This window comes from Leuciscus leuciscus (genome assembly GCF_965113295.1).
Source record: "Leuciscus leuciscus genome assembly, chromosome: 8".
NCBI classification, from domain to species: domain Eukaryota; kingdom Metazoa; phylum Chordata; class Actinopteri; order Cypriniformes; family Leuciscidae; genus Leuciscus; species Leuciscus leuciscus.
This window is the reverse complement of record NC_138732.1, coordinates 23,563,755-23,578,087: the sequence shown is the minus strand read 5'-3', so window position 1 is coordinate 23,578,087 and position 14,333 is coordinate 23,563,755. Positions and strand designations below refer to the sequence as shown.

At 35.4% G+C, this 14,333-nt stretch overlaps 1 protein-coding gene across 1 annotated transcript; it reads right to left on the bottom strand.

Moving 5' to 3' along the window:
• Positions 1-334: 334 nt before the first annotated feature.
• On the bottom strand, positions 335-13,633 carry tgfbi (transforming growth factor, beta-induced). The gene is made up of 17 exons (XM_082177688.1): positions 13,458-13,633; positions 13,104-13,202; positions 8,934-8,998; positions 8,700-8,857; positions 8,369-8,533; positions 6,441-6,587; positions 6,203-6,344; positions 5,519-5,731; positions 4,734-4,871; positions 4,505-4,650; positions 4,081-4,217; positions 2,863-2,993; positions 2,559-2,683; positions 1,614-1,716; positions 1,459-1,520; positions 1,315-1,339; positions 335-1,179 (listed from the first exon to the last, which is right to left on the bottom strand). Exons 1-17 carry the CDS (start codon positions 13,571-13,573, stop codon positions 1,118-1,120), a joined length of 2,034 nt encoding a protein of 677 aa, XP_082033814.1. The 5' UTR covers positions 13,574-13,633; the 3' UTR covers positions 335-1,117.
• Positions 13,634-14,333: the final 700 nt, after the last annotated feature.

Here is a 14,333-nt window from a genome sequence, read left to right as displayed (position 1 = left end):
AGCAAAAAAATATAAATAAATTCAGTTATTACAGAAGCTCCCATTAACTGTCTCGTTTCCAGTGGTTCACTGAATATATATATATATATATATATATACAGTATATATATACTGTATATATATATACTGTATATATATTGCTTTTAGTTTTACAAAAAAACAATATTGATTATCTGGGTGATGTTTAATGTAAAATCAAAGGTCTGGAAGCAAAATAAGCCATGCACCCAATGCTGGTATATTTTGGATTGATGAAAATGTGCTTTTAAGAAAAAGAAACAGGAAACATAAAGAACTTCTTTAGTCATGAATAATAGGACCAAGCAGACTTAAATGATCATCTGAGTGAGACTTTTAATTACCACACAGATTAATCACCACGTAATGACAATCCACCACACTGTGAATTCAGCTCAGTGAACTGACAAATTGGCTTATAACAGACAGAGTAAACTACATTCAAGGGCACTGACTAGTTATGTAAACTATAACTCTGTGGCTACAAAATGGTCATTTTATTATGAAATATGCCGAAAGGGATCTTTGGTTCTTTACAAAATATCTTTGATACAACATGACAAATAATCTGCAAAAGTTACAGGTTTTACATTGTAGATCATGAGAAATTAAGACATACATTTGGTCTGTGTTTTCATGTGCCCAAATAGCATTTGTTCCTGCTTAAACCATGCAAACATGCTACAGGTATATCAAATACAACAACCAAAAACAATAAAAAGAAATACAAAATGGTGATAAAAAGTGTTGAACCAACATCTGATTCAAATAATTCAGATTGAAAGTCCAAAACGGAAGTTGAATGAATATCCAAAACATATGAAGTGCCATAACTAATCGCTGTCATCAAGTTGTGATATAAAAAAAACAAAAAAAACATTGCTGTTCATTCAAGGGTCTTTGGCATATGAAAAAGTTACAATGCTTTGCAATGCAAACCGTTTTCCATTTTCAGAATTCTGTATTTTTTTTGCCTGAATTGTCTTAGCCTTCTGATCATCTCTCCACTTCGCAAAATAAGACATTGAACTGTGTGTTTCCTTCTTCTTAAAGGGGTGGAGGTTCAAATGAATTGCAGTTTTACTTTGCAGAGCTACGTTTACTGAACACGAGATATTGCTTTGCTGCTCTGACTTCTCAAGACCTTCTGGAAGAGATCATCTGGAATGTGACAAGAAATATATTAAGATTCATTATTTTTTACATCTCAATACAATCACAAGCAAAAGATGAAATATATCTGACTCTTTATTTATGTGGGGGTAAAAAAAGTTAAAGTTAGTGAACAATGCATACCATTTTTCATTACATGAGTCCCAACCTGGGATGGAAAAGTGAGAAGAAAAATTTCATTTATTTTGACAATAATTCATATTTATAAAGAATGAAATTAAATAGAGGCACTGATCTATTGGAATCAGTTTATGACATTATACTAACCCTAACAGCAGAGGTGCGTCTGACTGTCGAGCCTTCTGCCTGGTCACTCACAATTTTAGGAGCTAAAACAAAGTGGCACGTCACACTGTTATGAAGCTCTGAAATAAGATATTTTTATTATCAAAATGTTTAAGAAATTGTGTCTAATGGCTTACGCAGTGGCTTTATGATTACATCAACAGCATGTACAACTCCATTGGTAGCCATCAGATCACCCTCCACAACAGACACCCTGTTCACGTACATGGTGGAGTTACGCTGAAAGTCATACAAAAAATTATTAATTCATTATCAGATGAAATCAGGAATATTTTACCCATAAATTAATATTCTGTCTGACTTCGTTAAAAAAACATGTAATTTTTTTCTCCAAAAGGCGAATTTTAAAGAATCTTCAAACAGACCTTCTCTACAGAACGGCAGTTATGAACCTTCAATGTGAAGATTCAGCAGATTCATTAATTCTTTAATGATTCATGATTTTGTGTGTGTGTGTGTGTGTGTGTGTGTGTGTGTTCTGCAGAATAACAGCATATAGTTTCAACTGTGAGTAAATGATGACCGATTTTTTTTTTTAAGAAATTAATCCTTTTATTCAAAAATGACAGAAATTGTATATTAAATTGATCAAAAGTAAAGACCTATAATGTTACAAAAGATTTCTATTTCAAATAAATACTGTTCTTTTGAATTTTCTATTCTTTAAAGAATCCTGAAAAAAGTATCACAGTTTACACAAAAATGTTAAGCAGCGCAACTATGAGAAATGTTTCTCAGGCACCAAATCAGCATATTAGAATGATTTCTGAAGGATCATGTGACTGAAGAATGGAGTAATGGTGCTGAAAATTCAGTTTTGCCATCACAGGAATAAATTACATTTTAAATTGTAATAATATTTCAAAATAATACTGTTTTACTGCATTTTTGATCAAATAAATGCAGCCTTTGCGAGTATAACAGACTTCTTTCATAAAATTTTTGAACGGCAGTGTACCAATATGAATATATAACCTATATTCTACTTCTATCAAATATACACAATCAAAAAAGCATTTATTTTCTTCACTCAATAATAAGATAAAATGTATTGTACTGACAGTGCCTAACTCCAGTTTATCGCCTGCAAGGGGCTTCATTCTGGTATGTGAGGTCACAGCGCCGCTGATCAGGAACTCGTCACCAATGTGGTATTTCAGAAGGTTTGCCAGCTCCTTGGGATCTCCTATGTACAACATACAATAGCAGGGAAACAACAGATGTAAGTATATGCTGCACATTCAAACACTTATACTGCTGCCTTACAGAATTCCCAAATCTGACCAGCTTGTGTGTAATCATGCACTTAACATCTGTTTTATGATCACATATGGTGAAACAAGAGTGGCACTTTAAAGACATTACTCATGAGTTTGTTGAGGTCGGCAGGGGGCACTGCACTGAAAGCAGCGTTGGTGGGGGCGAAGATGGTGTAGGTCCCTTTTTTGTTCAGGAGCTCAGTCAGGCCTGCTCTCTGAATGGCGCCAACCAAGGTGCTGTACGGATGAAAGTTCATCAAAGCACATTATTAGACTATATCTTTAGGCTATAAAGACAGTTAGACTGACAGCTCAAATTCCACCCAGGTCATCAGAAATCTGAAGAAATTACAGCCTCAAGTTTGAACATGCAAGTACATTATCATTATGAAAAAAAAACAACAAAAAAAAACATTTGAGAAACTGACATTGAGGCCTTTGAATGTGGATGAGAAACGGCAGCTGCATATTTCCTTTCAATTAGACTGAAAATTACACCCTTTATGGTGGAACATTTTTTCTTCTAGTTTTTTTAAATAGGGCATTTCGTGTAAAGCACCACTGATGTGAGGTTAAATCTTTTGTACTGAAGTTCATTCTCTCCAAATACCTCTAGATAGGCTTAAACAGTCATTAGCATCTTATTTAAAAGGAAAATGAAAATCCTGTCATCATTTACTTAACCTCATGTCATTCTAAACACGCTTTGTCTTGTGTGGAATACAAAAGGTGAGGTGTTTTTTTTTGTATTTTGTCTTATTTACATATAAGGACAAAGTCGTTTGGGTGTCAAGATCCAAAAAGTAACTGTAAAAACATCATAAAAGTAGACTATACGACTAAAAAGCTTTGGTGTGCTGGTGCCTTTTGACAGCAAACGCCATTTGTTCTCATGTGTCTTCTGACCAAATGCTATTTGGTTTCAGAGCAACAGCAGAAGGGAAGATTCAGTGAATAACGGCGAACATTTCAGAAAATTCTGTCATCATGTACTCACCCTCAAGTTGTTCCTAACCTGTTTTAGTTTCTTTCTTCTGCTGAACACAAAAGAAGATATTTTGAAGAATGTTGGTAACAGGATAGATGACGGTAGCCATTGACTTCCATAGTAGGGAAAACATACTATAGAAAGTCAATGTTTGATTACCAACAGTATATTCTTTAAAATATATTATTTTGTGTTCAGCAGAAGAAAGAAACACATACAGGTTTGGAACAACTTGAGGGTGAGTAAATGATGACAGAATTGTCATTTTTGGGTGAACTATCCCTTTAAGACTTCACTGTAAGGAGTTTCCTTTGAATATGTGTATGATCTTCTTACCTAAAACGATCATCTGCCTTCAGGACGTCCATGACAGTTCCCATGGGGGGTGCCAGGACCTTGTCAACGACGAACATATTTGCATAGCGTCCATTTTTGTCATGGGCAGCAATGCAAGCATTCTCAATGCACAGGTTCTGCAACGTCCAAGCAAGTGAAATGGTTAAGGTTATTGGTAATACAGATCAGCACATTTGTTTCAAAGCTCTCTTTTCTCACAAGACTGATGATGCATGAAGTGGGCTGTGGAAAATGTTAAGGTGATCCAAAGGAGAGGTTTCCGGTGGTCTGGGAATTCCATTACAAAGCAGAAATGTGAGAGCGCAGACAGAACTATACCACCCTCGCTTCCAGCTACAACATGGCTAGAAATAAAAAACGTGGCTCTTATGTGTATTTGATGGATTGACATTTAAAGACTTACATTTCTGAACACAAACACTCTCAGTTTCAATCCACCAAGAGTCTCCAACTCCTGCCCATGGTAAAGGCTCTTGGAGGAAAACCTCTCCTTGAGAATGTGGTTTCTCAGCAGTTTCTTCATGTCGGGTGTCATGGCCAAGCTCTTGTCTGCACACAAATTATACAGTTACAGTTATTTCAGAGTTTCTTAAAGCTCATTTGCTAGATTAATGAAAATGGAGTGATCCAACCTTTAAAAGCATCATCCAGTGGGGCTAATAAGGTCACAGCCTCAGAACCAATGAGATGATCAGTAAGACCAGCATCTTTAAAAAGCTTTGAGGCTGTATTAACAACTGATCCCTCTGCAAGCTCCAGGAGGGTTTTGGCTAAAACAAACAAGAAAGCACAGTAAAGCATTGAATACAACATGCTTAAAAAGTCAACTAAAAACAAGACACCGAAGACAAATAATTTTTTCACCAGATCCACCATCCAGTGACAGTGACACTAATATTTGATTGTGTTCAGTTCTTGCTCTGCAGTAAATCACTGAGCCATTTCAAGTTTTGCTGATGATACTTCCTATTCTTTTGTTTTATTGCCTGCGGTAACTATGAGTGAAACGACACTTCATCATTGTGTATCAGACATTGCCACCTTGTCAAATAAAGGTAAATTGCACTTATTTAGTCATCAAAGATTCAATTAATGTTGTGCAGAACAAAATATATACTTACACTGTTACACACCTGGGGTCTTTAGCGACCCTATACAAGTTTTACAAAAAATGAATGGGAAAACAGGCTTAAATAATTTTTTTTCTTTTTATATTGTTTAGAATAAATTTATTTAGGAATACTAAGAATATTGATGTCTAACTTCAAAAAATGAATGAGGAGGAGGGTAGTGAATGACGTCCCAGGTCACTAAAGACCCGAGGTATGTGTTTAAGGGTTAATAGGGCAATACAATTAAAAAATGTGTCATGACACTGACCATAAAACAGCATCTAAAAGTCTCCTAAAGATCATACCTGAGTCAGGGATGAGGAGTTCATTGATGTAGTGAACAACTCCATTGGTTCCAAGTTTATCTTTCTGCATGACGATGGCTTTGCCGTTGATGGTCATCTCTGCACCATCGCAGCCGACTTCCAGCACGGAGCCCTGCAGGGTTTCCAGAGGAGTTCCAGCCACAATGGACTCAGAGCAGTGTAAGTTCTTCAGAATGTGGTAATTCAGCAGATCTAAAGTGGATTGAGTCCAAAAAATTATGACAAGGTGACAGCACATCTCAACATCAGCACAGCTGTGCTACTGGAAAAAGACATACCATAATAATTGTTCTGGAAGAAAAAAAAAATGAAACTGCTGTTGCAGTATCTGGGAGATTCACAAGTGCACATTATTACTTACAAAACGTTTGTCTTCGTAATCCTTTAGCAAAATGTAATAGCTTTTATACAAAAAAAGTATAAATTTTTTTATTTGTTTGGCCGATGTTACAAATGAATCTCTCTTACCTCCTCCCACCACCTGGCTCCAATCTGGTATGCACTATAATGCCAACTTTTTACAATCCAATCACTTACAAATGGATAAAATTAGTCCCACTCAACATTTTTTCTCATAGAATATCTTGTTTCACTCAGAAATGCATCACATTATGGAAGTAAAATGGGTTGTGACAACTGCCTAATGCTGAAGAACAAAAGTACCTTTAAGAGCAACAGGATCTCCCAAAATCCTGGTCAGTGTTTCTTGAGGAATCTTCTCAAAGGCTTCATTGGTAGGAGCAAAGATGGTGTAGGTACCCTCGTTCTCCAACAGATTTGTGAGACCAGCAGCAGCAACGGCAGTCTAAATGAAAAAGGGAAAAGTCATTCATTGTACTTTGTACCATTTATACTACATTACATTTAATGCCTATTGAACCAGTAAACTCCCTCAATCTACCCGTAGAGTGTCCAAGTCATCATCGGTGTCAATCAAGGAGTTGACATTGTTCGTAATGGCAGTGATGACTTTATCAACAACATGTACAATTCCATTGGTGGCATGCTGGTCTGTCTTCACAAGCCTCGCACAGTTCACTGTCACAATCTGCAACAAAACATATGGTTTGGTAATGTACAGACAACTTCACAACAAATCATTTGTAATAAAACATGGTAACACTTTATAAGTATACAGTAATAAAGAACTTACAAATCATGAACAAACTATTATAGTTTATTCATAGTTAAAATATTGTAGTCACAACATTGTTAATATATTAACAGGTTATATTCAAATAGTGAGTTCTACATTCATTGTCACTGTAAATAACACAATTATTATTGTTTAATTAGCTCGTAGTAAAGGAATCGTTAATTGGTTGTTAGGAGTAAATAGTTCTTGCTTTATATTAGGTCACAGAAAATGTGAAAATTACATTAGTTAAAGGAATAGTTCACCTCAAAATGAAAATTTCCTGATAATTTACTCACCCCAATGCCATCCAAGATGTCCATGTCTTTCTTTCTTCAGTGGAAAAGAAATTAAGTTTTTTGAGGAAAACATTTCAGGATTTTTCTACACACAATGGACTTCAATAGCAACCAGAATGTTGAAGTTCAAATCAATGCAGTTTCAAAGGGCTCTGAAGTGCTTCAAAGGGCTCTGCATGATCCCAGCTGAGGAATGGGGTCTTATCTAGTGAAACGATCGGTCATTAAAAAAAAAAAAAAAATTATTATATACTTTTTTACCACAATTGTTCGTCTTGTGCTGGTCTGTGACGCGCCACGCATTGCGTCATCACGTTGGAAAGGTCACGAGTCACGTCATCTTTCTAAGTTATTTGTCTGTGTACTCCGGTTCAAAAAGGTAGGGAAGGGCGAAAAATTCCATCTCATTTTCTCTTCCAACTTCAAAATCGTCCGACTTCTTTGTTTTAATTTATTATTATTATTTTCTTCTTTTTTTTCCGTGACCTTTCCAACGTGATGACGTAATATGTGGCGTGTTGCAGACCAGCACAAGACGAACAGTTGTGGTTAAAAAGTATATTGATTTTTTTTAGAAAATGTCCGATCGTTTCGCTAGATAAGACCCTTATTTTTCGACTGGGATTGTGCAGAGCCCTTTGAAGCACTTCAAAGCCCTTTGAAACGGCATTGATTTGTACTTCAACATTCTGGTTGCCATTGAAGTCCATTGTGTGTAGAAAAATCCTGAAATGTTTTCCTCAAAATACTTAATTTATTTTCCACTGAAGAAAGAAAGACATGAACATCTTGGATGGCATTGGGGTGAGTAAACTATCAGGAAATTTTCATTTTGAGGTGAACTAATCCTTTAAGTGCTTTAAACCAACCTTTATTAGACATTAATTACATAAGTATTAAGTGTTCCTTAAAAAGTTTACAAATACATTAAGCACACGCACGCACGCACGCACACACACACACACACTTAATGTAATTGTACACTTTTTAAGGAACACTTAATACTTGGTTTAAAGCACTTAATTAATGACATTTTCCCATTTTCAGTGGCCTAATCTAAGGAGAGAACTAGTTACAGTTAATAAGTTAACAAAGCATTAAAAAAACTCTAACTCTTTACATATGGGCTAATTAAACAATAATTTGGTTAATTACAGTGACAATGAACGAAGAACTCACTATTTGTATATAACCTATTAATATATTAACAATGTAGAGACAATAATATATTAACAATAAATTCACTATAAACTAAGAGTTTGCAAATGATTTGCAAGTACTTTATTACTATATACCTATTATAAACCAAAAACGCTAGTCAACTTAGTATTAACTAACTATAGATAAAGTAAACAACATATAGCAGCAGACAGATTTCATTCACATTTTACTTACTCCGTTAGAATAATGGTTGATGTGGACATCAAAGTCCTGATACATGGAGGAGAACGAAGAGCCATGCTTGAGATCGTCAGAAGTCAAGCGTCTGTTGATCATGTGATAGTGCAGAGCGTTGAGGAGTTCGATGTTGACGTTGCTCACCAGGGCATCCAGAATTTCCTACAGCACATTGAGCTTATCTTGATATTTCTTGCTATTTTTACAGTTTGGTAGACAATACATAATGTTTTCTGGGAACTCTTTGCCTACATAGCCTATATACGACAGGCTATGAACACTTTGTTTGTTCTACATGATCTATGGAGACGCATTGCTGGGAACTCACAGTGGGAAGCGCAGCCCAAGCCTCATTGCTGGGAGCGAAGAATGTGAAGCTGCCGGGTCCTTCGATCTCCTCCTGCAATTTCGCTCTTTCAGAGTACATCTTAGTAGTAGTGGCTCCAACCATACCGAGGGTTTTATAGATGTTCGCCAGAGGTAAAGCTTTGAAAAACAAATCAAGTTTTTATTGCTATATCATAACAAACCTCTTTTAATGCATGCAATTCTATTTACATACCTGCTGGACAGCCTTTTTCTCCAATGGCCTTCTCATAGCCAGGGCAGCACTCATAGCTTATCACCCTACAAAAAGATTTAACAATGTCAAAAAAACATTGCTCTACACTTCATTGAGTTTTACAGAAGATTCGGTGCAGATCCCATTAGAAATGGGAGTTCTTCAAAAACGTCTGCAGGAAATCAGGTCTATATTTCTCTCTTTATTATTCCGAGGGCTGAAGCGGAGACAACCAACGCACTCCTCGATGTGTTTTAAACTGCATGGCTTAAGCTATACTGTACTTCTTCATTTTATTTCTCGCCAGATATTTCCATGATAAATAAGATCTGTCCTTGAGTTGGTCTTAGAGGGTCATAAAATCTAATTTCCTTTAGATGCAGAAGAATCCAGAGGCACAGTTTGGGCCAGGGGGAAACTCCTGAGAGGGAACTCTAACACCAGTAGTTCTGCCAATAAAAACAATGGGAAATTCCTAGGAACCACCATACAAAGGTGCAAGAGATTGACACATAGCTTTTCCTTAAACGTTTCCATTTCAAAATATCACTTACTAATGCAGTTAATCTTATACATAATCATTTTAGGTAGCTACTAATAATTCAATACTAAAAAATAAGTCTGTATTGACATGTTTTGTTTGTTTTTCTAAGAAATAATCATTGCATTATTTCATGAGTGTGAGGGTTTTTCAGTGACACAAAAAAAGTGCTTGTATGGGACTAAATAATGATCACTAAATCCCTTTTAAAGCCTATAGACTTAAAGGTAAAATATGTCTGTGCTTATTTTAACAATATGCGTATGCAACATAAGAATCTGTTATTACATAGTTTTCTCGACATATTATAAAACAACTCTTTGACTTATTTGTTAACATATTTGGCGAAGAATCCTTGAGGATACATCGATGTGGTATGAGTGGTATGACCACTAAGAGACAAAGTCATTTGAATTATATATTTTTAAAGGTTGCTCACATACCAATTGCAACAAAATGTTAGCATACTAGCTTGAGTAACCCACAGCATCTTAAGAGTGTGAGAGTGGAAGACTAGAAGGCAAATCTAAACGAAGACAACAATCCTGACATTCAGGCATGGGGTAGACTTGTAAAATGCACGGAAGAGGAGAGCAGACTGAACTGATTATCAAAACAGATGGTAACTCAACTCCTGTTTGTCTTCTGCCAACATAAGCAAAGATGGTAGCCATGGATTTCTGACTAAATAAACAGCTAGGCCGCATATTGTGCACTTTCAAGTGGTGTGACAAGAGGTTCCCAGAAGTATTGTGAAAGTTGTATTATACTTGATTATGTTGAAATCTATTTTCAGTGTATGAATGGTCAGCTGATTTATCATTTGCGTCTTCTAAAACATCTCACTTCCCATAAAGGATATGAAAAGTGACAACATGATTTCTCTGATAACTTCTTCTTAAATTGGAAAAAGCAGATGACAAAAATCATTCCTAATTTGATTAAATATCTTAATAAATTAATTATATCTTTAAAAGCACAAACATTTTAAAGGTTTTCTGAAGTTATCAAACCATATTAAAAATTTCAAAATAAAGCGCCTGAACCAGGTGTCTATAGCAAAAAGAGAGCACTAGGGAGTCAATGCTGAAGAAAGTTATTAGTCTCGCCTCAAGTGACCTGGAAACATCATGTTCCACAGTACTGACCTTTATAAACCAGTCATACAAAGAGTGCAGTTATTCCCACAAAATTCCTCCCACCCCGAAACCTTGAAACTCTGTAAATCAAGTAAACTTCAGTGTCACAGAACACAACCTTGGGGTTTCCTGAGGAAGGTACATCCTTTCACTGCAAGACTTTCTTTTTTCTTTTTTTTTACACAGAAAGACGTCAGAAAAACTCCTTGAGACCTGGTCAATGATTTGTGTGCATTTGGGGATATAACGCGTTCTACAGGACTCCCAACTGAAATAATTTCCTAGAAGAGAGCGCCCACATCAACTCTGACTTCCTTCTTTCTTGAGAATTGCTATGAAAGAAACTCTGTTTAAAAATGTGGAAGATGAATAAAACAAATCCTTCTCTATCTCAAGATTTCGCTGTACACTCTTAAATTTTGTTCTTGATCAGAGTTGCCAAACAGACATATTTTAATAATTTGAATAAAGAAATAATGAAAAAGGACAAATAACAGGCTACATAAATAAATAAATTAATAAGTATAAGTCTAAGTCTTTCTAAATTATCTATGCTAACATCCTTATATTTACGAAATGGGAAAAATCGTGTCACTCTTTCACAGCATTGAATTTTTGATGTACTGCCATCCAAAAGTTGTTTTTTAAATAAATGAATGCTTTTATTCAGCAAGGATGCATCACACTGATCAAATGTGAGATTTAAAAGACATTTATAATGTCACAAAAGATTTCCATTTCAAATAAATTCTGTTCTTTTGAACTTTCGTCATTTACCCATCAAAGGGTAAAACAATTAAAACAAAAATCTATGGTTTCCACAAAAATATTAAGCAGCATAACTGAAAGTGAATAATAAATGTTTCTCAAGCACCAAATCAGCATATGAGAATGATTTCTGAAGGATCATGTGAAAAAAAATTAATTAAAATAGAAATCAGTCATTTTAAAATGTAATAATATTTCACAATATTACTGTTTTTACTGTATTTTTGATCAAATAAATGCTACTTATTAAAATAAACTTATTTAAAAAAAAAAAACATTTAAAACTTTTGAATGGTACTGCATAACATATGGTGTCGAAAACTCAGTAAAAAGAATCATCAGGCAGGACACATGGGATTATTCAAAACTTCTGCAACTAAAAAACTCCCAAACTTGTTGGTGCACCTAATTTAGCATGCACACCTTATGTAAGCAACATTAATCTCTTACATAATGTCTCCATATAAACATTCCAGACTCCATTCCAGTTTCCAACATTCTTAATAACCATCCATCATGGAACGTAATTGTACCAAAACGGCAACTTCACCAATTTAAACTATCCCATTAAATCTATGATTTTTATTTGTCTTTTAAAAGTATAATTTTTGTTCTTGTATTGTAGACACTGAACATGCGGTTCCTCCTGAATATATATTTGTCTGTGGAATGTTCGTAACACCTTTCCCCCCTGTGGGGACATTAAGTGGCTGTCAATCAAACAGTGTTTCTACAAGTTGTAATTGTAATCCAGGTCTTGGAGCACTGAAGAGCTTTCAGACAGAAAGGCACACAGATTTGTCAGCCTCGCATTAATGCACTGTTCAGGATGTTAGGCAATTTAACCCCGTTAAGACTGAAGCCAATTACCAAGAGACATATGGTAACCATTACTACACAACGTTCTTCTATATCTACCGTCAACTTGAACTCAAATACCCTGTTCACCGTTTCATACAAAAGAGAAGAGGCCTTTACCAAAAAAAGTTAATCTGTCCATTGTGTAAAATTATAACTTTATGAGCTACGCAGCTGGTGGAAAATGGAGACTGAAAGATGTCAAAGTGTGTCATACAACAGTCATTAACACTTTAACAAGACGTTTTCTTTTCATCACTTCAAAAGGTTGCAATTTGGAAAATGCTTCACCAAAGTCATCAGAAGCTATGAATATACGTATCTCAGGGTAATAAATATTATTTAGTACAACCACTTCAAACCGCATTGATGATGCATTTTAACTCCTCTGTGAAAACTGTGTTGGAAAGGTGATACAAGTTTATTCATATACTCATCTCTCAGCACATTCTGGCAGTTAATGCTGAAAATAAGTAATTAACTTAAACTTCAATCTGGTTCTATAAATGTGGGGAATAGATTCTGGTATGACACGGGTGAAATATATTCCATCTAGTTATGTCCTGAGAGATTTTTCCTCTGCAACTTGAAAAGACAATGGTATTATTTGACCTATGAAGAATATTTATTATGTCTGGTAGGCTACACTGGTTCAGACTTTGGCACAGTAAAATACTGGAACATGTTTGCAAAATGCTAAATGTTATCCTGACAACTGTACCTGTCCGATAGATAAATAAATAGACAGATAGACAGACAGATAGATAGATAGATAGATAGATAGATAGATAGATAGATAGATAGATAGATAGATAGATATCATTTCAGATTTTCGATATTAAGATATCTGTGACAGTAACTCACGTTGGTTTGCCACAGATTTTGCGGTGATACCATTGCTTGCAGTTGGTGAAGTACTTCTTATCCGTTCCTTGAATCTTCTGCATAGCACAAACATTGGGTCTGCAAAGCAAATCAAATAAACACACCCTTTTTTAAAAGCTCCATGCATTCACCAAATGCTTAATGCATTGTGCAGGACTAAAGAAAAAGTAAACCTTTTTACTGATGTTCAAAACATCATGATGTGCATATAAATCAGGGTCATACTTTATTTGTGCTCATTGTTTTAAATCCTATTTAGGGAACACAGCGGCTATCAGTCTTTAAAATGATCAATCAAAGACAAGTGTACGAACACAGCAAAACAGCCCTTACCCATGAGTTCTTCCTCTTATCCTGCTGTGCTGAAGAACCGCTTGATACGGGGATTTCGCGGCGAAAACTGTCGCGATTAATGTGATAGCCAGGGCAAACAAAGTTAAGCGTTTCATTTTGCGTCCCTGCACGCGCACTCCACAGCGGCGCTGGAAGCGGCAGTGACCCGCTTTAAATACCGAGACCCCTCGCTCTGGTGCTCTGGGAGGGGCTTCAGAGGACAGCAACACGACACTTTCACTTTACAGACAGACACATTTCACTTAAAAGTACAATTTTCGACCATGTCGATAAAGCTCTAATACATTGTAATCATAAAAGTTTTTTTGTAAAAAAATAAAATAAAATAATATATATATATACATTCAATTGTATGCACTACTATTAAAACAGTCATAAAAAATGTACAAGTGTAAAGATGGTCATAAAACATTGAATAAAAACTGACCTGTTATATTCATAGTTACGATTTACAGACTTTTCTGTAAGTAACAATAAATGTAATAAAATGAAATAACCATCTGGGTTAAATGTGCAACCCAACCTGTGTCAGCGCTGGTTACAAACACAATGTAATAAAAAGCTGTATCTAATCTCAAGCAGTGAATGTTTAATGAAAACAAACTCAAAATAACATGTCTTAGAAAACTGGATACAAAAATATGTAGAACTGAACAACCAATATAATACTGATGAGAACGGACAATGAACTGAACTAACTTTTGAATAACACTATTTAAACTAATCACTGAAATAGAGAACAGGTTCAGATCATAATCAATCAATGAAAAACCAAACTCAACCAGGAAGCGGAACCAAAACAAGTGCAAAACCCACCCAAAACAGACATTAAACCCAGAATTAGGAAGGCGTTTC